At 33.9% G+C, this 27,985-nt stretch overlaps 1 protein-coding gene across 8 annotated transcripts; it reads right to left on the bottom strand.

Annotated features, from left to right (window-relative positions):
* Positions 1 to 1,039: 1,039 nt before the first annotated feature.
* Positions 1,040 to 23,397, bottom strand: LOC111058089 (SET domain-containing protein SmydA-8-like). 8 transcript variants are annotated; one of them, XM_039419701.1, is made up of 9 exons: positions 23,152 to 23,396; positions 21,672 to 21,743; positions 17,961 to 18,136; positions 15,595 to 15,745; positions 14,136 to 14,258; positions 13,123 to 13,293; positions 6,575 to 6,801; positions 4,629 to 4,979; positions 1,040 to 1,410 (listed from the first exon to the last, which is right to left on the bottom strand). In XM_039419701.1, the coding sequence occupies exons 2-9, from the start codon at positions 21,713 to 21,715 to the stop codon at positions 1,163 to 1,165; spliced, it is 1,491 nt and encodes a 496-aa protein (XP_039275635.1). In that variant the 5' UTR covers positions 21,716 to 21,743; positions 23,152 to 23,396; the 3' UTR covers positions 1,040 to 1,162. The 8 variants fall into 8 exon arrangements, with proteins under 8 accessions (XP_039275635.1, XP_039275636.1, XP_039275633.1 ...); XM_039419702.1 differs by lacking the exons at positions 13,123 to 13,293; positions 14,136 to 14,258 and adding exons at positions 10,766 to 10,936; positions 12,106 to 12,228; XM_039419699.1 differs by lacking the exon at positions 4,629 to 4,979 and adding an exon at positions 1,970 to 2,320 and having other exon boundaries at positions 23,152 to 23,395.
* Between the last annotated feature and the right edge of the window lie 4,588 nt (positions 23,398 to 27,985).

Below are 27,985 nucleotides of genomic sequence, written 5' to 3'. Positions count from 1 at the left end.
GTGGTGGGAGTAATCAGTGAAGGAACAGTATCGAGCCTCTCTGTCTTCGAGAGAGAGAGTGAGCCGTGTAAAAAGTGGTATCTCTCGGACTATAGTAATACAAAACATTATTAAGAAACGATGGAAGGGGAATAAGAATGTTAGAATAAGGAAACAAACAATCTTACAATATTACAACAATCTTACAATATTTACAATAAAAACAATAAAATTACAATAATAAACAATATATTATATTATATTATATTATATATTGTATTATATTAATAAACAATAATTTAAATTGATATTTAAATAAAAACAATAAACGTATAATAAAAAAATGATTTCCATTCAATAAAATCTATTCTAATATTGATGAGGAAGAAGAGAGCGTTACAATAGTTGAATATTGTTTATTTAGCGTATTGAATTTTTGTCAAATTTTGAAAATTTCACACTTTTGTAAGTACAAGTCAAGGGTTGGAATGTGCTGTATTGCCTGGGGACTGGCTACAGTGTAATCGTTAGCCTCGCCCAGGTAGGCACGTCTCTCACTTTCAAATATGATGTGGTGCCCCATCACCCCAGAGTCACATCATAGTGGGGAATCTGCAAGTATTTATAATATTAGAATATACTGAGTTCGATACTGTATTGGATGAATTAGTTAATATTAATCACATAATTAATAATTTATCAATAGAGCGTGGAAATATTCGAAAATATGGAATCGAATACTTTGAATAATCAATTGAATATGAGCTACTTCAATTCGTAATATTTTTTGATTTCAAGGAATGGAAACAGCAAAAATGAGTACCCAAAGGTGTATAGGATGAGAATAATAAATAGGCCTACTATCAAACTTGTTTTAGTTTCTTATCAAACTTGTAATAGTTTTGTATCAAGCTTGTTATAGTTTTGTATCAAGCTTGTTATAGTTGTGTATCAAACTCTTGTATACTATCAGAGTAGTGTAAAATTGAAAACGACAGTTTTGAGTTACATTTTCACAACTAGATTCGGAATTTGAAACTCTTTTTTGTGAACTTTACCCTGCTTTCAACATTTTATTGGAAAAAAATTATGAACAGAAGAAGTTTTGGGCTGGCGCCTATTTTTTCATTCCGATATTATAATTTTCCATACAATGAATGAATAAATGAATTATTATGAGGCTTTAATCCGCTGATGACTTGACAACCGCAAGAGACGATTTCAATTGCTCCAGAGACTGTTGACCCATCAGACCTATAGCTCCTTCTGAAGTAGTTGCATCCTCTAGGATCAATATGGCAGTGGCTTCTTCCAAGATTTTGATTACTTGTTCCATCTTTGCACAAAACGTTTCCTTATTGATCTCTCCATATTCAAATCGAGCTCTGGCGAACAGCATCATTGGCACATGAAGTTCATACAGTATCAGTCCTGTAAAACAATCAAAAGATCTGAATGAAGAATCAGCGATGGGAAAGTCTTGACTCATCACTCTCACTCTCTTCCCATACTCTATCCTTGTTCAACAGATGTCAGGTGTTCACCCTTGAATGGAATAACAAGATGGATCCATTTCTACGGTATTCATATTACAAATTCATCTACAATTTATTCCATCGCTTGATTTATTTCTTCTACTGAGTTTGTTTTGAGTGATGATAGAGTTGAGAGAAAAACATCACAACTTCTCTATTACAGTTTACTATTAGAGTTATTGTTGAGTAAACTTTACTCACCACTCAGCCGTCTATATCCGGGCTCAATAACATCAGTCACCTAATTCACCCTCTAGCATAACTTGGACATTTTTGAAAGAATTATAAAATAATGTGAATAAAATTACTCAATTAATCTCAGCCGACTATTGCCACCTTCATTATCCTCTCACTGATTCAAGAAGAGGGAAACGAAGACGAAGAAGAAGAAGGCTGAAGGAGGCGCCCCTTTAGAAACCAAAGAACTTAAACATTGTTGGGTGAACTTCACTAACCTCTCAGCCGACTATAGCCAGGCTCAATAACATCGGCCACCTCCATAATCCTCTCGCAGAGGTCGACCTTGTGCTCCAACAGAATGTCGGGCAAGTCGTCGAAAGTGTAGCCGGCGACTCGGCCGTACAACTGCACCAGGCAGTGGCGAATTGTCGTGTTGAACGCATGTCTCGGATGTAGAACACTGCGATATTTTCTCAGCAGCTTTTCGCCCGTTTCAATGGTGCTATCTGCGTTGGGCATGGTTTCCAGGCCGTCTATGTCCGCTTGGATTGTCATGAAGATGCGCGTCACCTGATCGGCGCTCAGCGTGAACGGACAGTGTGTACATTTCCACTCAGACTCTGCATCTAGATGGTAACAATTGAAAAAATATATAGAGGTTTTTCCTACATTTTCCATGCGTTTTCTATGTAATTAAGGATTTTTTTCGAAGGTTGCGTTTGTTTATTATAGACTTATTTTACATCTTTTTCTACGAAATTGAATTTTCTACAAGCTCTGTAAAAAAATATGTTGTGTTTATTGTACAGAGCCCGGCATAAAAACCTGACGATTTTCGAGGGATAATAACAACTAAATTGTGCTTCGTACAATTAAATCATATAATATATCAAATTAAAGATCAATTTTTGCAATTAATAGTGAATTACATAGATTACTCACAATGTTTTTTTATTTATAGATTAAGTCATCCAAATGATTTCCGTTACTTTACACACACTCACTCAACCTAATTCTAAAATTTGTCATTGCTCGCTCAATCATCACTACTTGTGGAATTGCTTCAATTTCTCATTGAATGACTTCCTTTAGTTTTTTGGATTATTGGTTGTTCAATAACGGTAATTTTGTTTATTCACAAATCCCGAAAAATGAAAATGTTCCTCGTCACTTGAAAGAATAACGGCATCCTGGTGGGCATTTTCGATAATGATCTCGCAAGCGGCTTTGCAATGTGCCCAATAATTTGCATTAAGTTGTTGCACTAACATTATCCTATACGGATAGAATTTTAGGTCGGATTTCGTCGTAAACTTCGATCAGAAATGGCTAGCGCAACAGCATGTTACGCTGCTGAACGTCGTGGAAACCGTGTAACCGCTACTCAGGCGTTTTTCAGGCGTTATCACGGTTCGTTTTCGTCCTGTTGGTATCGTTTTTAAGAGGACAACGTGTTCCTGAAATTCCCACAACAAATTACCCACAACAAGATCGTATTCCTACTGGGAACAGGCGCATGTTGATTCAAATTATTGAAATGTCTGCAACATAAACGCTGTGTTAAAATAACTGAATCATCATTTTTAAAATAAGTTTCAATCACAAATACTCAAGTTGGATTCTCAACAACAGTGAATAGAATGGGATAGAATGACTGCCTTTATTATATACCTAGGTGGGCGAAGTTAGGGCGCAGTCGCCCCTCTCTTACACTTAACCCTCAAGTGACAGTGAACAGTGAAAATAAAATTCCTATGAGTTCAAATGGGATTATTCATACCTGCTCGGCCGAGCTGAATGGAAATACTACAATTGGAACTTGTGGGAATAATATTTTCACTGTTGTAAGAAAATACACCTTCATGATACATCACCATGAACGTTGTGCAATGTTTGTACTGTTATAAAAACTGCGACTACGCCCCGTTTCGGAATAGTTATTTGTATATCTAGAGTGAAAAGTACGACTTTTTCTCCCTGTGGGAAAAAGTTTGAAGCCCGAGGCGAAGCCGAGGGCAGCAATTTTCCTGAGGGAGAAATAGTTATTTGTATATCTAGAATGAAAAGTACGACTTTTTCTCCCTGTGGGAAAAAGTTTGAAGCCCGAGGTGAAGCCGAGGGCAGCAATTTTCCTGAGGGAGAAAAAGTATTTTTCGCTCGTGATGTACACAACATTTTTCCTCCATCTACATTTTTTTATAGAAACTGCAAATAAAATAATTCTAATAACTTACGTATTGGTGACAATGATTCCTAACAACATAACCTAAATCTGAAACCTGAAAACCGGTCGTCTGATTGGCACTGCCGATTGCGCTATCTATCGGCAAAAGTTGTAACAATTATATCAGCTGGGCAGCTACCAAAAATGGCTGACTCCAGATCACGCGGTTCAGATTTGAATTGCAGATCAAAAATATTTGTTGGCTGGTATTTTGAATAGAATAAAATATTTCAAAAATTGTATAAATTTTTATCATCTACTAATATTAAGAATATAATAATTATCATACAAACATATATTTTATGAGTTGATCAAATTTCTGGTTGTGGTATTGAATTCAGTTGACTCAATGACAGACCCCTCTATTATGCTTTCTCATCTGAGCTTAGACCTTCTAATCTATTACAATGTAAGTTTCAAAATAGAGATGCTCCCCATGTTATTTAAATGGAGTCACTTTTACTCCCTAGGGAGTCTTTCTGTTTTTTACTACCGAGAGCGAAAAAGTGACACTTCAGTATTAAGTTTCAGGGAGTAAAGTAAGTACTTTAGACAGTAGGTGGAGGAAAAGCAAATTTTTTGACTCCAGATGTTTAAAGTCTATAAGTTCCCGAGCTCGGAAACCGGCCCTTAGCTACCTTTGCCGATCCACTATGTTTTGATCCTTAGAAGCCAAAGAACTAGAACATTATTGAGTGAACTCTACCAACCTCTCAGCCGACTATAGCCAGGCTCAATAACATCGGCCACCTCCATTATCCTCTCGCAAAGGTCGACCTTGTGCTCCAACAGAATGTCAGGCAAGTCGTCGAAAGTGTAGCCAGCGACTCGGCCATACAACTGCACCAGGCAGTGGCGAATTGTCGTGTTGAACGCATGTCTCGGATGTAGAACACTGCGATATTTCCTCAGCAGCTTTTCGCCCGTTTCAATGGTGCTATCTGCGTTGGGCATGGTTTCCAGGCCGTCTATGTCCGCTTGGATTGTCATGAAGATGCGCGTCACTTGATCGGCGCTCAGCGTGAACGGACAGTGTGTACATTTCCACTCAGACTCTGCATCTAGTTGGCAATAAATTGGATATCAATTCATTTATTCATCAATACTATTACAAATCATAATATAGAGAGTGTCCAGTGTCCAAGTGTCCACAATTGATGTAACAGCCAAAGACCACAGATTCTACATAAAATTTGCAACAAAAAATGACCAGTAAAATTTCCATTTATCCACGTTAGTTTCCGTGATATACCAATTTTTCGATATTCTCTAAAAACGTCAATAACTAGAAAAATATGAGTCAAAATCTAGTTCTGAAAGAGGAAAGAGGAAGAAATGTTCAATGAGATCCATATAATTTGAACGTTATAGTTCAAATAGTTTGAAGTTGTTGAACGTTTTATGAGTTTTCAAACTGTATGAAATTTGGAACATAAACGATCCATACCATGGGATATCCTCTCATGCTATCTTTTCTCTATGGTATCACCATAAATGATACAGTATCACTACAAAATGATACAGTATCACCACACATGATACAGTTTCAACAGAATATGATACACAGCACTATAATTTGATACAAAACTTCCAAACTTTGAATGAATCTTACAAACCATGGGATATTTTCTAATGATATATTTTCTCTATAATGGTACAGTATCATCTCAACTTGATACACAACACCATAATTTGATACAAATTTCCAAACTTTGAATGAATTCTACAAACCATGGGATATTTGCTAATGATATATTTTCTCTATAATGGTACAGTATCATCTCAACTTGATACACAACACCATAATTTGATACAAAACTTTGAATGAATTCTACAAACCATGGGATATCTTATAATGAATCTTTTCTTTATGGTATTACCACACATGATACAGTATCACTACAAAATGATACATTATCACCAAACATGATACAGTACCAACAGAATATGATACAGTATCATCTCAACACCATATTTTTATACAAGGCTTCTAAACTTTGAATGAATTCTACAAACTATGGGATATCTTCTCATGTTATCTTTTCTCTATGGAATCACCATAAATGATATAGTATTACTACAAAATGATATAGTATTACCACACATGATACAGTATCAACAGAATATGATACTCAACACTATAATTTGATACAAAACTTCCAAACTTTGAATGAATTCTACAAGCTATGGGATAAAAAAAGTAAATTCGTACAGTATGGCTTTTGTTGGTGGAGAGTCCCTTGCGGGAAGGTCCCACCGCCTGAATATATAATTTAAGCCATCAATGGGCCTTACGACTGTCATACTTCAGCCGGGACCGACAGTTTAACGTACCCATCCGATAACACGGGAGTGATCTGGTTAAAAAACCTTTTGGTTGTGAGAGAGTTGAACCCGGGATCTCTATGCTGCTACGCAAGCACTCTATCCACTAGACCACGGATCACTTCATAACTATTGGATATCTTCTCATGTTATCTTTTTTCTATGGAATCACCATAAATGATACAGTATTACTACAAAATGATTCAGTATTACCACACATGATACAGTATCAACAGAATATGATACACAACACCATAATTTGATACAAAACTTCCAAACTTTGAATGAATTCTACAAACCATGGATATCTTTTTTGTAAGATAGTACTCACTCAATGGAGAGACGGACATGATGAGTCCGTTGTCACATTTGGTGCATTTCAGCGAACTGCTGTGAGTACCCAGCTCTGTGGGGTCCGCGCATCGTCGACAGCTGCATTCGAAGTACTTTGACAACAACAGCTGTTCGCGTCTGAAAAGGGTTGGTGCTATGGTATGCGTGTAGGTGGTCAACAGTTCGCACCCACTCTTTATATCAACTGTGGCTCGAGCTGTCAACCTGCAGAAGTCAAAGAAAATCATTTCAGTTTCAATTGTTTACTCAAAATACAATTACTATTACTAGTAGTTCTGTGAACAGTGGACCTCGCGCTTTGTAAGTTACATTGACCTGTTGTCAATGTAAGCAGCACACAGCTGCTTCTATACAACAACTGGAAGCATGCCAAATTGAAAACTCGACGTAATGATTTCTCAAAAATAAATAATTATCAATTTACCTAGAAAAAAATCCTAATCAAACATAGAGCTTTCTGTCCTGTCGTACCGTGACGTGTCGTTCTGGAATCTGAGTGTGAGTGCAGTTATCAGGTCTGGCTGTCGTCGATACGCGAAACCAAACACCCATCGGAGAACATTCTGTGTTGAAGTGTCAGCGAAAAATCGGTGTGTTCAAATTGAAAAAAATAGACTAGGTACCATAATGCCAATTTCCTACAAACTTCATTCCTCACTTTCCATGATTTTAGGAATCAATTTCTTTTCGATAACATTTATTGCAATTTTAATCATCAGATTCAAAAAGAAAAATGTTTTCCATCAATAACTAAAAAATCATGGCCTCGTGTTCTGAAAATATACATTTTCAAGAATGTTCGATGTTTTCGAACGGGTAGTATTATAGTCTAGTGACATTCCGCCAACAGGTAAAGCTACAGTACCCGGACTATACATTGAGTTATTAATTGCATGCCTTAATGCATGCAATTAATAGTCCACACGACAGCTGATTTCCCACCAAATTAAATTGAGATATTAATTGCATGCAATAAATTTATAATCCACTCGACAGCTGATTCATGATGAATAATTCTGTAGTCTGATTTTTACAGTAATATTGACGTTCGAAGGAGCCTCCTTTTCCTTTTGTATTAAATCCTTCCACTGCAAAATTTCAAAAAAAACCTATATATACATCGACGCGAAATTTAAAAAGGAACATACCTGTTAAATTCAATGAAAAACTATTGCCGCGTTTCGCCGTAAATGCGGAACATAAATATTAACATAAAGAGAAATACAAAACCGTCGACTTGAATCTTAGACCTCACTTCGCTCAGTCAAAAACAGATAGATATATTTTGAAATCCCTCCAGCTATTAGCATGTACGAAAAATAGCATAAGAAGATATCACATGGTACAGGACGTTTATGCTCCGATTTTTTGTTTACTGAAGTCGATTACTGTCGACCTCTGTCTATTATTACTGTTTTGGCCTGGTAAAATAAATAAGTAGTATCTCCCCCTAAAGGCGAACGTACACAGCTACAGGCGTCTGCTTACGTCTGTTACGTCTGCTTGCAGACGGAGAAGAAATCCAACGTCTGTATGCAGACTTGAAAACATACATAATAAGCATGACAGACGATCTTCTATGTGCGTTGCAACATTTGGATACATGTTTTTATTCGATGTGATGATTTGTGGCTCTGTTGATAAATATAAATAAGTCAATAAAATCTGGTGTGGCGCACTCACACAACTTTCCTTGCCATTATGAAAATTGATCACCTGACGCTAGTGTTCCCGCGCATCTCAAGTCTACTATTCAAAGATTTGAGCCAGGGCAATAACGCTGGAGACACACATGAGGTCTGCTATCTCTTCATAGTGAATGATTTAATAGAATCAACAATAATTTGCCATTGAATAATCAATCACATTTTCTCGAATTTAAAGCTTATTTTCAATTTTAGGTGAAAATGTTACTGAACATTAATTGTAGAGATTTTCATGCTCAATCTACTCCACAGCCTGATAATTGGGAATCAATCTGCATTGATGGGGCGAAGCTCCTGAAATTTTTACAGATATGGGAATTGTGGCAGTTGATAGAGCTTATCGATGACTATTTTAGGTATGAATTTGATCAAAATCGTTGGAGCCGTTTTCGAGAAAATTGCAAAAAACCCTGTTTTTGACAACATTTTCGCCATTTTAGCCGCCATTTTGAATTGCATCAGATTGAAATTGTTCGTGCCGGATACTTATATCGTAAGGACCTTAATTTCCAAATTTCAAGTCATTCCGTCAATTTATTTATTTATTTATTTATTTATTGCCAATTCATAAATTAATTATATTCATATATTACAAAATTTTCATAATTTGACCAATTTTAAAAATATAAAAACAATAAACATAATTTCATTTTGTAAACAAAATATTATTAAACTAAATAAAATAAGAATAATATATGATTTTACTCTTAAATAAAATATTTTAGGCATAACTAGGCATCACCAGCAAAAAGAAAAAACTCTTTGCCCGCTGGTGAGAGTTGCAAAATAACGAAAAAAAAATAAAATAAATAATATTTCGAAAATAATTCTAAAAATTTAGGTTTAAATTCAACTGATAAATAAACAATTACAATAGAATCAGCAAAATCAAACAAAAACATTCCAAAGAGCAGAAAAAATACAGAGATCAAAAAACAAAAATGAATAACTATTTAAAATGCTATGCTTGATAAGGAAAAGAAAAACTCCCTCTTAATCCACTCTTTCATGGTTTTTTTATTAATTTTTAAATTTAAATCAAAAGGTATTTCATTGATCAGTTTACTGCTCGTATAAATAAGCTGCCTTCTGATCAATGAAAGTTTTGTAGCATAAACTCTGTATTTCTCTATTACAGCTGGTCTGAAATGATAAAGGTTCTTGTTCAGCTTTGGGAAGATACTTTTATTTTCATTAGGTACTTTAACAGGACTTTGATATAGAGTTGTCTCACGGTAAAAACATCAAAATCTTTGAAAATTAGATTTGTTGGGTATAACCTTGGTTTGTTTAAGATGGTCTTTATTATATTTTTCTGAATGATGAAGAGATTTTCCATGTGCACATCATATGCAGCACCCCATATTACTAAACCATATTGTAAAACTGATTGAACAATCAGCATGATAAACAGTTTTTAAGTGATTTAAATTCAGTATTTTGTTTAATTTATGGAATTTATAAGAAATATATTTTAGTTTTTTACACAGAAATAAATGTGAGGCTGCCATTTCAAGTTTTCATCAATTATTACTCCAAGATATTTAGTATTATTCACTTTTTCTATTTCTGGGCAGTTACATATTTGAAGATTTGAGCAAAATGAATGCAGTCTCAGTTTGAAATGGTTTTCTGGTTTTCCTGTTGAATTTGGTGAAAAAGTTAAGTATTTTGTTTTATTTATATTTAAACTCATGGTGTTTATGTCAAGCCATCTTTTTACTGTCAATAGATCACTTTCTGCATTACTAAACAAGCTCCGCCAATCAGCACTATTGAAGATTATTGCTGTATCGTCGGCAAATGACACAATCCTGCCATTTTTCAATTTTAATTTCAAAAGATCATTAACATAGATGAGGAATAAAACAGGGGATAAGACTGTACCCTGAGGTAGGCCATAAGAATTGAGGTTTAAGGTGCTTTTCTGTGAATTTAAGTACAATATTTGGGATCTATCCTGTAAATAGCTTTTGAATAAATCTAAAGTAATTCCCCTTATTCCTATTTTTTGTAATTTCTTGAAAAGGGTTTCATGTGGTATTGTATCGAAAGCTTTTGATAAGTCTAAAAATATTGACATGGTTTTATTTCTGTTGTTTAAATTACTACTAATCTGATTCACAAAACTACACAATGCGTCTTCTGTGCTTTTATTTCTTTGAAAACCAATTGGGAGATGAGATATCATGTACACAGACGCACATACACTCATACACACACACACACACACACACACACACACACACCACACACACACACCACACACACACACACACACACACACACAGACACATACAGACCAATACCCAAAAACCACTTTTTCGGACTCAGGGGACCTTGAAACGTAAAGAAATTAGAAATTGGGGTACCTTAATTTTTTTCGGAAAGCAATACTTTCTTTACCTATGGTAATAGGGCAAGGAAAGTAAAAATGAATGAAAGAATGAATCATACTGTACCTGTAGTTGTCATTGGAATTAACACTGTGGGTTGTATTTGGCACACAATTATGAGATAGGATGGCCAGATTCGGATACAGACCACGAATCGCCACTCCATACGTGGTTCTCACCTCGAAACTGTTCACCTCAAGTATTCCACAAACAAAATGAACCTCATCATCGCTGAACCTGTCAAAAAATATTTTACCAAATTTTAAACATGAATACAGTACGCGTCCCGTAGCTTGGCCTCCGTAACTTTGAAACGGCATACAGGCAAGGTATGGTTCACAGGGTGATATTCCTACTTTTAGAAAAACATGCTCCAGAACCTACTCTAGAACATGGTACGCCATAGTGGAGTAGGTCAATTTCCACACAGAAAAAACTAAACAAGTAGAGGACACATTAAAAGAATTTTTGTAACTAACTATTGTATGTAATATTCATTCATACATTCATTTATTCATAGACAATAGATACAATGCAGGTAAAAACAACAGGCATTCGTCCAAAACTACTTTAAACCTTAATTTGGAATACACAGTCTAGAGGTTATGTAAATGATAACTTAATTCACATACTATTTTGAGTCCAAAAAATGTATGTACTACAATAATTTTGAATTTAACAGATCAATTAATTTGAAAATACAAATCCTAACAAAAATCTTCCTTCACAATCACAAAAAATTTCACTCAAATCCACAAAAATTATACTATAACTAAATTATATATAACCAAATTCAATCTTCATTATTCATACAAGTTTTTAAATTACAAATATTGTAATTTATCTAATATTTTGTGTAATTGATGTTTTAGTTTCAGTTTTTTCTTTGGGAAATAAACATTTATTTATTTATTATTTATTTATTTAAAAATGTAAACTTTAGGCGCTCATATCTCAAGAAGTAATGATCGGAAAAAATATTTTCCTGGGAAAATTTCTCCATTTTGATAGCATTATGATATACAAAGCGAAAAAATTTGAAAAATATCACCAGTAGAGAGTTTATTTTTAGCCTTTGCACAGCCTTAAAGAAAGACAACTCAAGTGTTTTGGGCTCCTCACCAGAATGCAATAATGTCGTCCGGAAGTGGTAGAAGCTAGAAGGGAGGGAAAGAGACGGTAGACCTTGGATGAACTGGGAGGGTTATCTGGAGGGATTGCGTGATAAGAGAGACAGGACGATACGAGATATGAGAAGAATGGCAGAGGATAGGACAACGTGGAGGAGATGGACTGAGGTTGATACTCCTAATGGCAGAATGGGAGAAGAAGAAGGACTAAAAATGTCATTGCTTGCTCATTTCAATTCCTGAACAGTTGTTATAAATGATTGTGTATACTCTTACCTTCCTTCCAATTTACATCTTTTTAACAAGAAGTCAACAATATTCACTTTCTCTACATTCCAGTGTTCACTCTTTTTGCGCTCTTTACTATGTGACTCCATCAGTAAAACCTCTTTTTTCCATCTGTGAAAATCACAAAGTATCTCTTCAGTATTGTACTTCAAAATAAGGCTAGAATCATGAGCATGAACATATTTTATATTAATAAGAACAATATAAACACTTGTAGTAGCCTACCCTTTATTATTGAAATATTACAACTAGTTTCGACCATAACTTAGGTCATTTTCAAGTTGAAATGTCAACAATAATTTGCCATTGAATAATCACATTTTCTCGAATTTAATGCTTATTTTCAATTTTAGGTGAAAATGTTACTGAACATTAATTGTAGAGATTTTCATGCTCAATCTACTCCACTTGATTTTTTTCGTTTCAATTGTATCTGAAGCCTGATAATTGGGAATCTATCTGCATTGATGGGGCGAAGCTCCTGAAATTTTTACAGATATGGGACTTGTGGCAGTTGATAGAGCTTATCGATGACTATTTTAGGTATGAATTTGATCAAAATCGTTGGAACCGTTTTCGAGAAAATTGTAAAAAACCCTGTTTTTGACAACATTTTCGCCATTTTAGCCGCCATTTTGAATTGCATCAGATCGAAATTGTTCGTGTCGGATACTTATATCGTAAGGACCTTAAGTTCCAAATTTCAAGTCATTCCGTCAATTGGGAGATGAGATATCGTGTACACAGACGCACATACACTCATACACACACACACACACACACACACACACACACACACACACACACACACACACACACACACACACACACACACACATACAGACCAATACCCAAAAACCACTTTTTCGGACTCAGGGGACCTTGAAACGTATAGAAATTTAGAAATTGGGGTACCTTAATTTTTTTCGGAAAGCAATACTTTCTTTACCTATGGTAATAGGGCAAGGAAAGTAAAAATGAATGAAAGAATAAATCATACTGTACCTGTAGTTGTCATTGGAGTTAACACTGTGGGTGGTATTTGGCACACAATTATGAGATAGGATGGCCAGATTCGGATATAGACCACGAATCGCCACTCCATACGTGGTTCTCACTTCGAAACTGTTCACCTCAAGTATTCCACAGACAAAATGAACCTCTTCATCGCTGAACCTGTCAAAAAATATTTTACCAAATTTTAAACATGAATACAGTACGCGTCCCGTAGCTTGGCCTCCGTAACTTTGAAACGGCATGCAGGCAAGGTATGGTTCACGGGGTGATATTCCTACTTTTAGAAAAACATGCTCCAGAACCTACTCTAGAACATGGTACGCCTTAGTGGAGTAGGTCAATTTCCACACAGAAAAAAACTAAACAAGTAGAGGACACATTAAAAGAATTTTTGTAACTAACTATTGTATGTAATATTGTAATTTATCTAATATTTTGTGTGATTGATGTTTTAGTTTCAGTTTTTTCTTTGGGAAATAAACATTTATTTATTGATTATTTATTTATTTAAAAATGTAAACTTTAGGCGCTCATATCTCAAGAAGTAATGATCGGAAAAAATATTTTCCTGGAAAATTTCTCCATTTTTATAGCATTATGATATACAAAGCGAAAAATTTTAAAAATATCACCAGTAGAGAGTTTATTTTTAGCCTTTGCACAGCCTTAAAGAAAGACAACTCAAGTGTTTTGGGTCTCCTCACCAGAGTGCAACAATGTCGTCCGGTGAAGGAAGTGGTAGAGGCTAGAAGGGAGGGAAAGAGACGGTAGACCTTGGATGAACTGGGAGGGTTATCTGGAGGGATTGCGTGATGAGAGAGACAGGACGATACGAGCTATGAGAAGAATGGCAGAGGATAGGACAACGTGGAGGAGATGAACTGAGGCAGATACCCCTACGCTGTAATGGCAGAATGGGAGAAGAAGAAGGACTAAAAATGTCATTACTTGCTCATTTCAATTCCTGAACAGTTGTTATAAATGATTGTGTATACTCTTACCTTCCTTCCAATTTACATCTTTTCAACAAGAAGTCAACAATATTCACTTTCTCTACATTCCAGTGTTCACTCTTTTTGCGCTCTTTACTATGTGACTCCATCAGTAAAACCTCTTTCTTCCATCTGTGAAAATCACAAAGTATCTCTTCAGTACCGTATTATACTTCACATTAAGACTAGAATCATGAGCATGAACATACTTATTTTATACTATATCTTATTTCAAAATTATCTCTTCGAAATTGCACTCTACAATAATACTAGAACTATAAGCATGAACATATTTCATGTGTTACATAATATTTTTTTGGTAGGAACAAAGTGCAAATACTCAACAGTGAATTTGTTCATGAAGCTCAGGAGCTTCTAAGGCTCAACTCACACTTACGCCACTCAGGTCGGGAAGAGACTCGACTCTAGTCGAGAGCATGTGTTTCCAAATGGTAACACTCAGACCAGTCGATTCTAGTCTCCGCGACGTCACCATTTGGAAACAAATGGCTCTCGACCAGAGTCGAGTCTCTTCTCGACCTGAGTCGCGTAAGTGTGAGTTGATCCTAAGGCGGGATGCACTCCGGAGAAACGCGTTTCGTGAAAAAATTTCAGGAAAAGTGAAACGAAAGTTGCTCGCAATCGACTGATAAGATTAAGCAGGGAACGTTCCTTTTGTATGCATGCACGAGTGAAACGGATTGCATGAAACAAGTTTCATGAAAAAGGGCTTCACGAAATGCGTTTCTCTGATGTGCATCCCGCCTAAGTCTCAGCCATTCCTATTTTTACTTTCCTTGCTCTATTAAACACGGTTTAGAGTACCGGTATCTGACAAACTATATAGCCAGGATGAACTGTTGTGAAGTTTAAAGCCCTGAAACTGCTAAGGATTTGGATGAAAACCTGTGTTTATGAAAATTTCACACTTACAAAAGTATATTTCGACTCTTCAAAAACAATAAAAATATAACTTCTTATAGTAGTACTATTGCATCCGCAGGAATAACAAAAGCACTCAAATTTTCATAATATATGAAATTTAAGTATCTCAGCCAAAAATTCCCAAAGCTAAGTGGAAATAATGCAAAATAACCTTTTCGTCAGCGAGATTGAAACACAGGTTGAGTACCTAACCGACAATACATTATGCTTATTCATCAACATTTCAATTTGAAAATTCAGCAAACAATATTCATTGTATCGCTTAATAACACTGTTAATATATTTTATTATATTAAAATTCAAATAAAGATATATATTACACAAAAATACAACACAGATAGATTGAAAAATTTACATTTTACAAGATATTTCGGCAACTGAGTTGCATTCTTCAACTGGTGAGTTGTAGTGTGGCTGTTGTTGATGCAGAAATTCAAATCATTTTCTTCTTTGTATAATATATATATCATTATAAAACTCTAAAGTGTCTTCTATCTGCTAAATATATATAAAATAGATCCACCTTTCTGGGTCAGTCTCCTTGGTCAACAAGACTCGCAGCGGAGTGATACATTCCAGTTGAGGACTTGGCAACTGTGGATCTTCTTCAGGCTGGAATCTGACCGAGGCTGCACTGAACACCCCACACTCTGCCTGCGCGTGTAGCCGGTCGCCTGGAAGTAGAAGCAGGTTAAAAAAACGTTAGAAAAAAATTGAAAAACTATCTAAATTTTTATCATTTTCTAACAATATAACAAGACTTTTTATTTGGAACTGTTGTTAAATTTAAGGTTTCATTTTGAATACTAAAATAAATTTAAAATACCTGCGATTGCTCTCCTGTCCTTCAAATTAGGCTACCCCATTACTCCGTTTAGTCTTCCTTATATTTTTCCAAGCTCTGCTGTTAGACCCTTGAAAATATATCGAGAGTCAAAAATAATCCTCGATTCTTGTCAATTACAATTCAAGAACATCAAATCAAATCTACTTTCCATTTTCACACAATCTAACAACATTATTGACCGAGCGAAGTGAGGTCTAATATTCAAGTCGACGATTTGGCATTTCTCTTAATGTTTAAATGTTTGAATTTTTGAATGTTTGAATGTTTGAATGTTTGAATGTTTGAATGTTTGAATGTTTGAATGTTTGAATGTTTGAATGTTTGAATGTTTGAATGTTTGAATGTTTGAATGTTTGAATGTTTGAATGTTGAATGTTTGAATGTTTGAATGTTTGAGTGTTTGAATGTTTGAATGTTTGAATGTTTGAATGTTTGAATGTTTGAATGTTTGAATGTTTGAATGTTTGAATGTTTGAATGTTTGAGTGTTTGAATTTTCAAATGTTTATATGTTGCACATTTACGGCGAAACGCGGTAATAGATTTTCATGAAATTTGACAGGTATGTTCCTTTTTTAATTGCGCGTCGACGTATAAGGTTTTTTGGAAATTTTGCATTTCAAGGATAATATAAAAGGGAAAAGGAGCCTCCTTCATACGCCAATATTAGAGTAAAAATCAGACTATAGAATTATTCATCATAAATCGGCTGACAAGTGATTACACAGATGTGTGGAGAAGCCAGTCTATTGCTGTATTTCCATAAGGTCTATAGTTTCAATCAGGTACTTGTGGATGAGAATACTGCGTGAGGTCTACTGTTCACAGAACTACTAATATAACATAATAAATTATTAATCAAATCTACTTTCCATTCTCACACAATCTAACAATATTATATAATACAATATATTATCAATATCAAAAACGAGATCACATATATTATGAGGTCAAGCGGCGAATCCTATTGGCAAATAGGGCATACTTTGGTTTGGCCAAACATCTCAGTTCAAAGAAATGGAGCCGCAAAACAAAAATTATAATCTACCAGACACTAAAGTTCTGTCTGTGCTCACCTATGCTAGTGAGACTTGGACTCTAAAGATGCGTACAGATTTACGCGCCGCGAACATGAGCAATTCACTTTTAATCAGCTGATGCCAAACTTTTTATATCTGTACCTTACCGTTTCTGTAAAAATACAGATATAATCAGCTGATTAAAAGAGAATTGGTCATGTTCGCGGCGCGTATATCTGTACGCACCTTAACAAGATCAGATGAGAAATTGATAAGCATATGGAGTTTATTTATTTATCTACAATATCTCTTTGGAGATATCTCTTAGGATATATTTGAGAGGAAGATTCTCCACAGAATTTTTTGAGGAATGCTGTTGGATGGAGTGTGGTGCAGAAGAAAGAACCGTGATCTGTAAAACATGTATGGTCACACTGATGCGTTGGGTCCTATCCGATTAGGTAGGCTCAGGTGGGCAGGCCATGTTGCAAGCTCGTCAGCTGATGAGTCATTTCCACCAAAAAAGATCATGGAAGGTAGAAGACCTCCTGGTAGACCAAGGTTGAGGTGGATGGATGCAGTTGCCGGAGATGCAAGAGATGTTGTGGTCAGGAATTGGAGGCGTACTGCCATTGATAGAGTAGAATGGAGGCAAATGTTAGAGGAGGCCAGGATCCGCTTTGGATTGTCGAGCCAATGATGATGAAGATGATATAATATCAACTGTTTTATGAGAATGAGTCATTTCCACCAAAAAAGATAATAGCTTACAACATGGAAGGTAGAAGACCACCATGAGGTTGAGGTGGATGGATGCAGTTGCCGGAGATGCAAGAGTTGTTGTGGTCAGGAATTGGATGCGTACAGCCATGGATAGAGTAGAATGGAGGCAAATGTTACAGAAGGCCAGGATTCGCTTTGGATTGTCCATCCAATGATGATGAAGATGTTATAATATCAACTATGAGAATGAGATGATCTATTGTTGCAAAAATTATAATTTTTCAGGAAATAGTCGGTTTACCTGCGCAGTCCTGACTGCATACAGGCCAACCGCATTTGTCACAACGGACAGAGCCGTCTGTTCGTGTGTAACAGCTCAGGCATAAGACTGGTGAACACGACTTGGGTCCTACTGCCACAGGTCGTTCTTCGAAAAGCACCTGACCCGGTTTGTAGTCCCGTTTCGTCACAGCATACCTGCAATGCCAATCATTCAATCTATATAGTGAGATCCATGTTAAAATGGCAGTGGAGGAAGATAGAAGAGCAGCGTTGCCGATTCCCTGCCTTGCCACTGTCTTCAATATATCAATAATTCAATCTATGTAGTGGGGCCCACGTTATGATTACAGTACAGAAAGATAGAAGAACAGCATTGTCAATTCTCTGCCTCTTCTATAGAGGTTTAGCTGATACCAGTATCATAATTTATTTTTTCTACAACTGCGCGTAAAAAAAGAATTTACGTACTCAATTCTCCTCGTAAACAACTTATTTCTGAGGAGAATCTTCTTTTTCGCTTGCTAACCATCCGCGCATGCGCAGTAAATTTTCTTCACACTCGCAAATCATTCGCGCATGCGCAGAAGAGTTTCTTTACGCTCGCCAATCAGCTGATGGTAAGCAGCTCGCCAAAAGATCAGATCTTAACCTAAAAAGTCCGTAATTGTAACTCCGCCGATATAAGTAATTTAACAGGTTTGGGCAGTTGTAGAAAAAATTTTGTATGTAATTCGCGCGTAATGCTTCTTCATCGCTCTTGCAAAATTATCACGCTCCGCTTCGCATCATGTGATAACTGTTTTGCGCGAGCGATAAAGTTGCGCATCACGCTCTTAATACATATATAGCTAATTTATCATTGGAAATAGTTCATCGCTCTTGCAAAATTATCACGCTCCGCTTCGCATCATGTGATAACTGTTTTGCGCGAGCGATAAAGTCGCGCATCACGCTCTTAATACATATATAGCTAATTTATCATTGGAAATAGTAATTTGTGCAACTAGTGTGCAAAGTGACAGTTTGCTACACCAAAAGAATCGTTTACGCACGAGCCGTAGGCGAGGGCGGAATAGTTTCTTGAGTACAGCAGAGGATTAAATTTTTCCTACAGTTTCCATTGAATATGAAAAGTGGTTGATTACGGGTGAATTATGGCTGAAATCCATCAAATGTTTGTCTGTATAATTTTGTTATCAATAACAACTTTAATTCATTTTAAACTTGATAATCCAATTGAAAATTGATAATCGATAATTTATTCAAATTAAAAATTAAATTAATCCAATTGATTTGAATGATTTTGAGTAAATCTTAATTTCTGAATAATTTTTCAACCAATCAATTTAAGAATGGAAAAATATTATTTGAAATAATGAATAATCATAATGTATAATTTTATGAGTTCTCATTTCTATTTATTTAAAAATCAGGAAAATTATAGATAGAACAAATTCGCATTCAAAATACACGCCAACAATGTCAACAGCTGATTGGGATGGCTGCAAAATAATATGCAAAGTATTAAGAGTAAGCAAAGTAATACTTTGCACACTAGAGCGGAAAAGTGATTCTTTGCGTTCTGTAATCAGTGCAGGAATTGTCACTTTTCAAGGTAACTGTAGGAAAATTTATTCTCTTTACGAATAAAATATAATCTAATATTTTGAACAAGAATGAACAGTCTATATTACATTACATATACTGGTAGGCTATCAGCTATCTTCTACTCTAGTCTCATATGTATTGTTAAAGCTCTATAAATCATACTACTAAAATTCCAAGCGATAAAAATCTAAGAACTCTTTTTAAATTAAATTTTCATTCACTACATGTTTCAAGATTGATTCTCACTCGTGAGTCATAGTTTTAAAAAAGGGTAGCCTACTTGGATTATTTATTTCTTGGTGGACACTAATTGTAATCATAATAATATTTATATAATCTAATATTTTAAACAAGAATGAACAGTCAATATTACATCAGATATACTGGTAGGCTATCAGCCATCTTCTACTCTTGTCTCATACGTGATGTTAAAGCTCTATAAATCATACTATTAAAATTCCAAGCGATAAAAGTCTAAGCCCCCTTTTTAAATATTCTACTCACAACATATTTCAATATTAATTCTCACTTGTGAGTCATAGTTTTAAAAAAGGGTAGCCTACTTGGATTATTTGTTTCTTGGTGGACAATAATATTATTGTAATCATGCATGACTTTTGCCTGTTGCTTTTACAATCTGAAAGTCAATAAGATGGATGTTGACGAGTGACTGGTTTGCATGTTCTTCATTTGAATTATGCCTATGTTTAATATGCAGAGAGGCATTCATAGTCAATAAAAATTTAAAATGAAGTGGACAGACTGGGAACAATACTTACTTCACGTCAGCCTGTTTGTTCAGTCGTCAGGAAATTATTTTCTCGGTTTAATTCATTCAAGTAGGTACCCTTGTGTTGGCTCTTCAAGTTCTCATTCACTCAATAGTCTCTGTTCAGTTTTTAATGGTTTTGATTGAAATGGAGGAGCGAAATCGAGAGAATACAATGTCAAAATTGTTGAAGACAAGGAAACGGAGATCAAATGGGAGGAAAACACAAGGGATGATTGGGAGGTAGGTGGACTTTCTTTATAAGTTCTTAAAAGAATTAAAAAGGAGATGAGACATATTTTGGGTATGTTATATTGTCTGTATTGTGTACACTGCATGATTCTAATTCTAATTTAAAATTTAAAAGTTATAATTTTCATTGAGTTATAGTTTTGTATAAATATGTGTCTTGCTCACCAAAAAAAATTCAACCACATCTTGCTCACATTTCAATAATTTTGATATGGTGAGTGAATTTAACCTTCCGGTAGTCGCGCCCTACTCAATCACACGAGCAGTCGCGTGTTGTATTTTGTACAACATCCAATTTTCCAAGTGTTATGTACTCTGTTTACTGACAAAACATATAAATTAATTGTATAATTACTTTTTTCATCTTCTTGGACTATTTTACATTTGGATGATTACCATTTCATAGCCCAATAAGGTACATCAAGCAATGCCATCAAATTCTGTGTTATTGGTTCGTTTACAGTCTTTCCCTATCTTATGCACAGTGCGACTTATGGCACTATCGACTAGCGACTTAGGTCACTATCCTGACTAAATGGCACCTAAAGACTGAACCATTGCTCGGTTGATACTGCAACTCAGTGATGGGGGAAAGTTTTGGAATGCATAGGTGACTCTTTCACTGACACCACCCCATTCAATAGTTTTGTGCAGAAAAAAACTGACACTGTACTTTTTACAACAGCGCGACTACCGGAAGGTTAATAAATTTTGATTGAAAGTTTGAGATTTTGAATTTTGAGTTTTGCATAAATATGTGACTTGCTCACCAAAATAAATGCATGCACATCTTGCTCACATTTCAATAATTCTGATATAGTGAGTGAATACAATAGAATGAAGGAAATTATTCACATTATTCACAAAATCTTAGATTATTCTGTTCTCATAATAAATAATTTTTGTCATAAATTTCTCTCAAAACCTTATAAATTATCATCAACAAGGCTTCTACCATGAATATCTTCTTCTCATAAATTAGCTTTTTAGAATCGAATTCATTACATGGTATTTTAATAAGTTTTATGATAATAACTTTTATGGTATTTTATTTTAAGTTTTTATTTATAAGTTTCATGGTACCTATAATGAGTAGCATACCTTCCAACTGAATCATTCTTCTCAATTTTGAAAGCTTCAGTCATCCCAGGAGACTGATTTACGTTGACAGAGCTGTAATAAAAAGTCAAAATTAACGTCTTGGCAGATTTACGGTAGTAGCCTCTGATCTATCAATATCATCTAAAAATAATATAAAAAACCTAATTAATAGAAGATTCAGGGAAGTGTAAATGATAATTTTGCAAATAAACGATATTTGCTTCCATTGTATAGAAATTCAATTTTTGAAATATACAACAACAATATATAATAATAATAATAATAATACAACAATATATTAGATGATATTATAATTAAATATTGTGTATGGATAGACTCAAACCACATTTAATAGAGTAGAATAACACTTTAGGTTCAAGTTTATCCTTTCCTATCAGTTTTCATTCACTTATAAATAGTAAGTTACCTATATTTTTGTTTTTAATGTTTTTTTTGTCAATTTGATGAAGGTTTTGTATTGTATTGGAGATCATTTGAGTAATCTGTATTCAATATAAATATTTCAATTCTAAGAAGACACTGTCCTATCAAATACATCTAGTTGCTGTTCAAACCCGCCTATTTAACACTTTCAATTTCAATTTCAATTTTATTGATGTCATGCATTGTACAATAATACAATATTGACACAAGTCAAATACATAGTCACAATGGTAAATTACATTGAAAAAATATTAAGATATTTAAATATCAAAAAATAATTCAATTCGCTGCCAAGATGACAAGAATCACATCATTTTAAAAATTTCTCAATTCAAAAAATTCCAATATACTGTAAAACTTTACACTGTCTAACTTTATACTGTCTTCATGAAAAACTTTCAAAATGTCGACTTTTTGGTTGCTGTATTAGAAACTCAGTATATTGAAGATGAATATTTCAAATATAAATTCTAAAACACATGCTTACCTATCAAATAAGCATGTTTACTGTCCAAAACCACTTCTTCTAATGCTTTCAAATTAATGTATCCTCTTGGAAGAGAAAATTCCAAACCGTCAGCTTGTTAATTACACTGCATTGTATTGGAGACTCTCTGACTCTTTATCTGAGATTAACCTTATTGAATATTTCAAATATAAATTCTAAAACATCTTCTTACCTATCAGATAGACCCAGTCGCTGTTCAAAACCGTCTCTTTTGACAATTTATAATATCCTCTTGAAAGTGAAATTCCCAAATCGTCGGTTTGTAGATCACATGACACTGCATTGTATTGGAGACTCTTGAGATCAACCTTTTTGAATATTTCAAATAAGTTATAAATTCCAATCCACATGCTTACCCATCAAATAGACCCAGTCGCTGTTTAAAACCGTCGCTTCTGACTATTTATAATATCCTCTTGAAAGTGAAATATCCAAACCGTTGGTTTGTAGATTACACTGTAGAATTGAGGCTCTCTGTATTTGAGTTCAACCTATTTCAAATATAAATATTCTAAAACATATTCTTACCTATCAGATAGACCCAGTCGCTGTTTAAAACCGTCGCTTCTGACTATTTATAATATCCTCTCGAATGATATATGAATCAAGTTAGATATGAGGAATGATATATGAATGAAAGTGAAATTTCCGAACCGTAGGCTTGTTGATTACACTGCAATGTATTATTGGAGACTCTCAATAATAACCCACGTTTTCACAGTAGCACTTCTCAAGTAAACATGACAGATGAGTGTGTGAAGAGTTCACTGGTTGTTCTAGAACAGCTTTGTTCCTCTGCCAAGTTACCTACAGTTCGCAGTCCTTCTAAATTTAACTTCTTCACAATCGAGATAGTACGGCACAAATCGAACTCAACAGCCAACTCTCAATCTATATACTATTCTCACATCTCAGAAAGATTTCCGTATGAACTGAAGTTGTTTGCTACTCTAATGATAACAATACTTGTTTTGTTCTTCATGAAATGTGTTTTATCAAAAATACTGAAATTATGGAAACAGTAGGATAATAGTGGTGAGAATTTTGAGCATAATATTGGTTCTTTGTTTCATTTATTTATTACCCTTATTACGGGCTAATTGCTATTCTATATTGATAGAAACCCAATGAACAAACAACAATTTTCTGTTCCTCATCAAATATTTAATTGAAAATACTGAAATATTATGGAAATAGTAGAATAATAGTGGCGAGAGGCGAGGATATTTGGTACCTATAATATTAATTGATCGATTAACTTATTTATTGCCCTTATTACGAGCTTTTTGCTATCCTAAATTGATAGAAACCCAATGAACAAACAAAAATTTTCTGTTCCTCATCAAATATTTAATTGAAAATACTGAAATTATGGAAATAGTAGAATAAAGTGGCGAGGATATTGGGTACCTATAATATTAATTGATTTATTAACTTATTTATTGCCCTTATTACGAGCTTTTTGCTATCCTAAATTGATAGAAACCCAAATGAACAAACAAAAATTTTCTGTTCCTCATCAAATATTTAATTTGAAATACTAAAATCATGGAAATTGTAGAATAATAGTGGCGAGGATATTGGGTATAATATTAATTGATTGATTAACTCATTTATTGCCCTTATTACAGGATTTTTGCTATCCTATATTGATAGAAACCCAATGAACAAACAAAAATTTTCTGTTCCTCATCAAATATTTACTTTAAAATACTAAAATCTTGGAAATTGTAGAATAATAGTGGCGAGAATATTGAGCATAATATTGATTCTTTGATTTATTCATTTATTGCCTTTATTACAGGATTTTTGCTATCCTATATTGATAGAAACTCAATGAACAAACAAAAATGTTCTGTTCCTCATAGAATATTTATTAAAAATACTAAAATTATGGAAATGGTTTTCAGTGGTGAGGATATCGAGTATAATATTAATTTATTTATTGCCTCTATTCTGGACGGAGTTAGAACTCCAGGTCCTCTCTGCCATACAAGCCGATATTGATCTCTTTTCTGTATAGGGCTACTTGTGAAATAAATATAAAGAAAAATAAAAATCTCAGTACCCTTTTTGAATATTATCACAACATGTTTCAACATTGATGCCATTTTTTGCTTAAAAATAGCATCAATTTTGAAACATGTTGTGATAAAATAATTCAAAAAGGGTACTGCAAAAATTTTTAAGCAAAAAATGGCATTAATGTTGAAACATGTTGTGATAATATAATTCAAAAAGGGTACTGAGATTTTTATTTTTCTCTATATTTAACCCGATATTGTTATTGAATGAATGAGAATATTTCAGAAGTGCTATAAAAAGTACTATAATATAATATGAAAGTGTTATAGAGAGTACTGGTACTAAATGCATCTCGACACAGACTATAGCGGGATGCTACACGATAGTTTAAGGGAAATAATCCAAGTATGTAAAGGAATTTTTCCCATATTTCAAATGTTCTTTCATGTTTAATAAATACCTCTGACATGGGCTACATGTCTGCCTGTCTGTAGTTTCCTGCTCGTAAGCAGGTCCTTCTATATGGCAGCAGCCCTCCACTCTCTTCTATTCTCTGCCAGTCGCTTCGTTGCATAGTAGCTCATCAGAGAAAAAATGAATAATTAAAATAATTTCAAGTGTATTCAAAATATATAGTGATGATGAAATAAGGATAATCTATATAAAATATATTTTCGCCCCACTTGGATGTAATGAGCTGGTTTACGTGCGTCATATGGAGGCCGAAAGTTATTGTTTTCTGACCAGGCCGGTACAATTTTTACGGCCCTAGGGCTGTAAAATAACCTTGAAGTCAGCTGATTCTGATTTGATGTGAACGTGTTTACAAAATAGTTTATGAAACTGAATCAATTTATGCTTCTAGAATTGAATAAAGTTTTTGCAATAAGATACTATCATTTTATTTGGATGAATGAAATACAAATAATGAGATATTATAAACTATTCAAATTCAATTTTCAGAGTATAATAGAATCTAACCTCAAACCTCCTAGTACAGCGTTTATCATGGAACATGGTGGATAAACGGAATCATTTTATGCTTTTAGAATTCAATAAAGTATTCTGTAATAATATACTATCATTTTATTTGGATGAATAAAATACAGATAAGATATATATTATAAACTATACAAATAATTCTATTTTCAGAGTAGGATAGAACTTCTAACCTAAACTTCCGTTGACATTCAGATTGGCCAAATTTCAAGTGTGCTAAAACAGCTGATCAAAAACTTTTCATTCTTTGTGTTTATCATTCAATAATCAAAACATTTATAATAATATCATCTTATTGTCATTTGGAAGAATAAAAAGTATAAACTCAACCTCTTACATAATTGAACATAATCTTTTAGGTTATTTAGACAAATCAGAATAAAAAATAAAAATACTTGGACAATTTCTTGATATTCAGATTACCTCAGATTTGCTAGAGCTATGACCTTCCACTTTTGCTTTCAGAAGTGCTTATAATAGACAATTATTCTCATATATATATTGTTTATTTTCCTGTGTGGCGAAAAATAACGTTCTCACCATGGGCAAAAATGTTTTTTCTGGCTCTCAATCTTTTCTAGTCCTCGGCCTACGGCCTCGGACTTGAAAACCGATTTCGAGCCAGAAAAGCCCCATTTTCGGCCCTAGGTGCGAAATATACTATTTCGGAATGGAATCATGATTACCGGTTTTCCTAGAAATATTGAATCACTTTTTGCTATTAGAAAAAACGACTAGCAGTCAGATATTTTACAATAAAATGAATCAATCACTCACTGTGACGAGATCTTTCGGCGGATGGCGGACCTGCCAAAAGATCTCGTTGTCACAGGGAATGATTAATTCATTTATTGTAAAATATCTGACTGCTAGTCGTTTTTTCTAATAGCAAAAAGTGATTTAGTGATAAGCAGTTCGTGATGGAAAACACAATTTCATTGAAAAAATATTGAACTTAGTACGGTAAGTCAATAAATAAAAAATCAATTGAAATAATTGAATTTTGATGGTTGTAACATTTATTATTATTCCATCTTGCTTCCTGTTACCGTGAATAATTTATAGTCTCATAATACACTAATATAATAGTTCGGTACCTATAATAAATTATAGTCTCAGATAATAAAAGAATTTTATAAAATTTAGTAAGTTGATATTATGTTTCTCCTGCTTATTTATTGAATATAATAATTTTTGTTACTCAAGTATAATTTGCTGTACTATTTTTTTAATTTTTTATTTTTTTGTTAGTTCAACGTTAAGAAATGATACTATTCTTATTGATACTTGATGAATCCACGGGAAAGTAAACACGGTTATTGTCATTTAATTATCTTCAATAAAATTTGATTGATTGATTGAATTATTACAAATTAGTTTTCTATGAGGCGAGCAGAATCAATTACTTTACTTTTCTTGTTCGTCACAATCATTAAACTGCATTAAGGGAGCAACGCTCCCGCAGTATATGACACGTCAAAGTTTAATCTAATATCTACCTTATTTCAACATAACAGATCCCACATAACATATATCAATCAAACATTATTCAACAAGGAAGTCTGCTAACGGACACAATACAACTACTTGATAGGGAACTACTTCAATTACTTGATAGGGAATAATATTATGTTATTGTCATTTGGCAATAATTTTCATGCTTTGAATATCTTGAGACACATAATAGATTTCTTGGAGATTAATGAGCTCGTTTTCGACAAACAATATTTATTTATTATAACTGCTTCAATTGATAACTGGAATTTTCCATCTTGATTTATCTATTTCAAATAAATTGTTTCCCATAAAAAAGTATAATTAATGATACATTAAATTTAAACTATGATATAGAATGGTAAGTATCATTTTATTTTTTCTCTGTCTTGTAATAACGTAGAGTATATTACTAACCCGCCGTATATTATATTATACTTGGTGTAGTAGAGTTGACAAAAGTCAATAAAAATATTTTTATTAACTTCAATATGTAAACTATTCAGGATGAAAACAGAAATTTAAAATTGTCAACCACTTTTTAAAAGTGGTAAAAAGTGGTTGACAATTTTAAATTTTGTGTTTTCATTATGGAAAAGTACCACATCACTCACAACACAACTGTAAAAAATATTCAGGATTTAGGAAAATTAAAATTAAAAATACGGTACGGTAATCTCTTGGTGGTTTGTGAATGAAGAAATTAGATTTTGAAATGAATGTGTTTTTTAATATTCTGAGAGCTAATATGCCTAATTGTAGAATCTACTGTTCTACTCTTAAGTCTAAATACTCTTAATTACGTAAGTAAATTATGACAATAAATCTCTATTCTTGTTGTCAT

The sequence above is a fragment of the Nilaparvata lugens genome, chromosome 1 (assembly GCF_014356525.2).
Source record: "Nilaparvata lugens isolate BPH chromosome 1, ASM1435652v1, whole genome shotgun sequence".
NCBI classification, from domain to species: Eukaryota; Metazoa; Arthropoda; class Insecta; order Hemiptera; family Delphacidae; genus Nilaparvata; species Nilaparvata lugens.
This window is presented reverse-complemented; position numbering and strand designations above follow the sequence as displayed.

What these genes read in the sequence shown, in the direction of transcription:
- LOC111058089 (XM_039419701.1), bottom strand. Translation starts at nt 21,715, where the DNA reads ATGACTGAAGCTTTCAAAATTGAGAAGAATGATTCAGTTGGAAG. An exon ending in AAGGAGACTGACCCAGAAAG is followed by an intron (nt 14,259 to 15,594) that starts GTGGATCTATTT and finishes TGATTTTCACAG; the next exon opens with ATGGAAGAAAGAGGTTTTAC. An exon ending in TGGCTATAGTCGGCTGAGAG is followed by an intron (nt 1,411 to 4,628) that starts GTTGGTAGAGTT and finishes ATTGTTTTACAG; the next exon opens with GACTGATACTGTATGAACTT.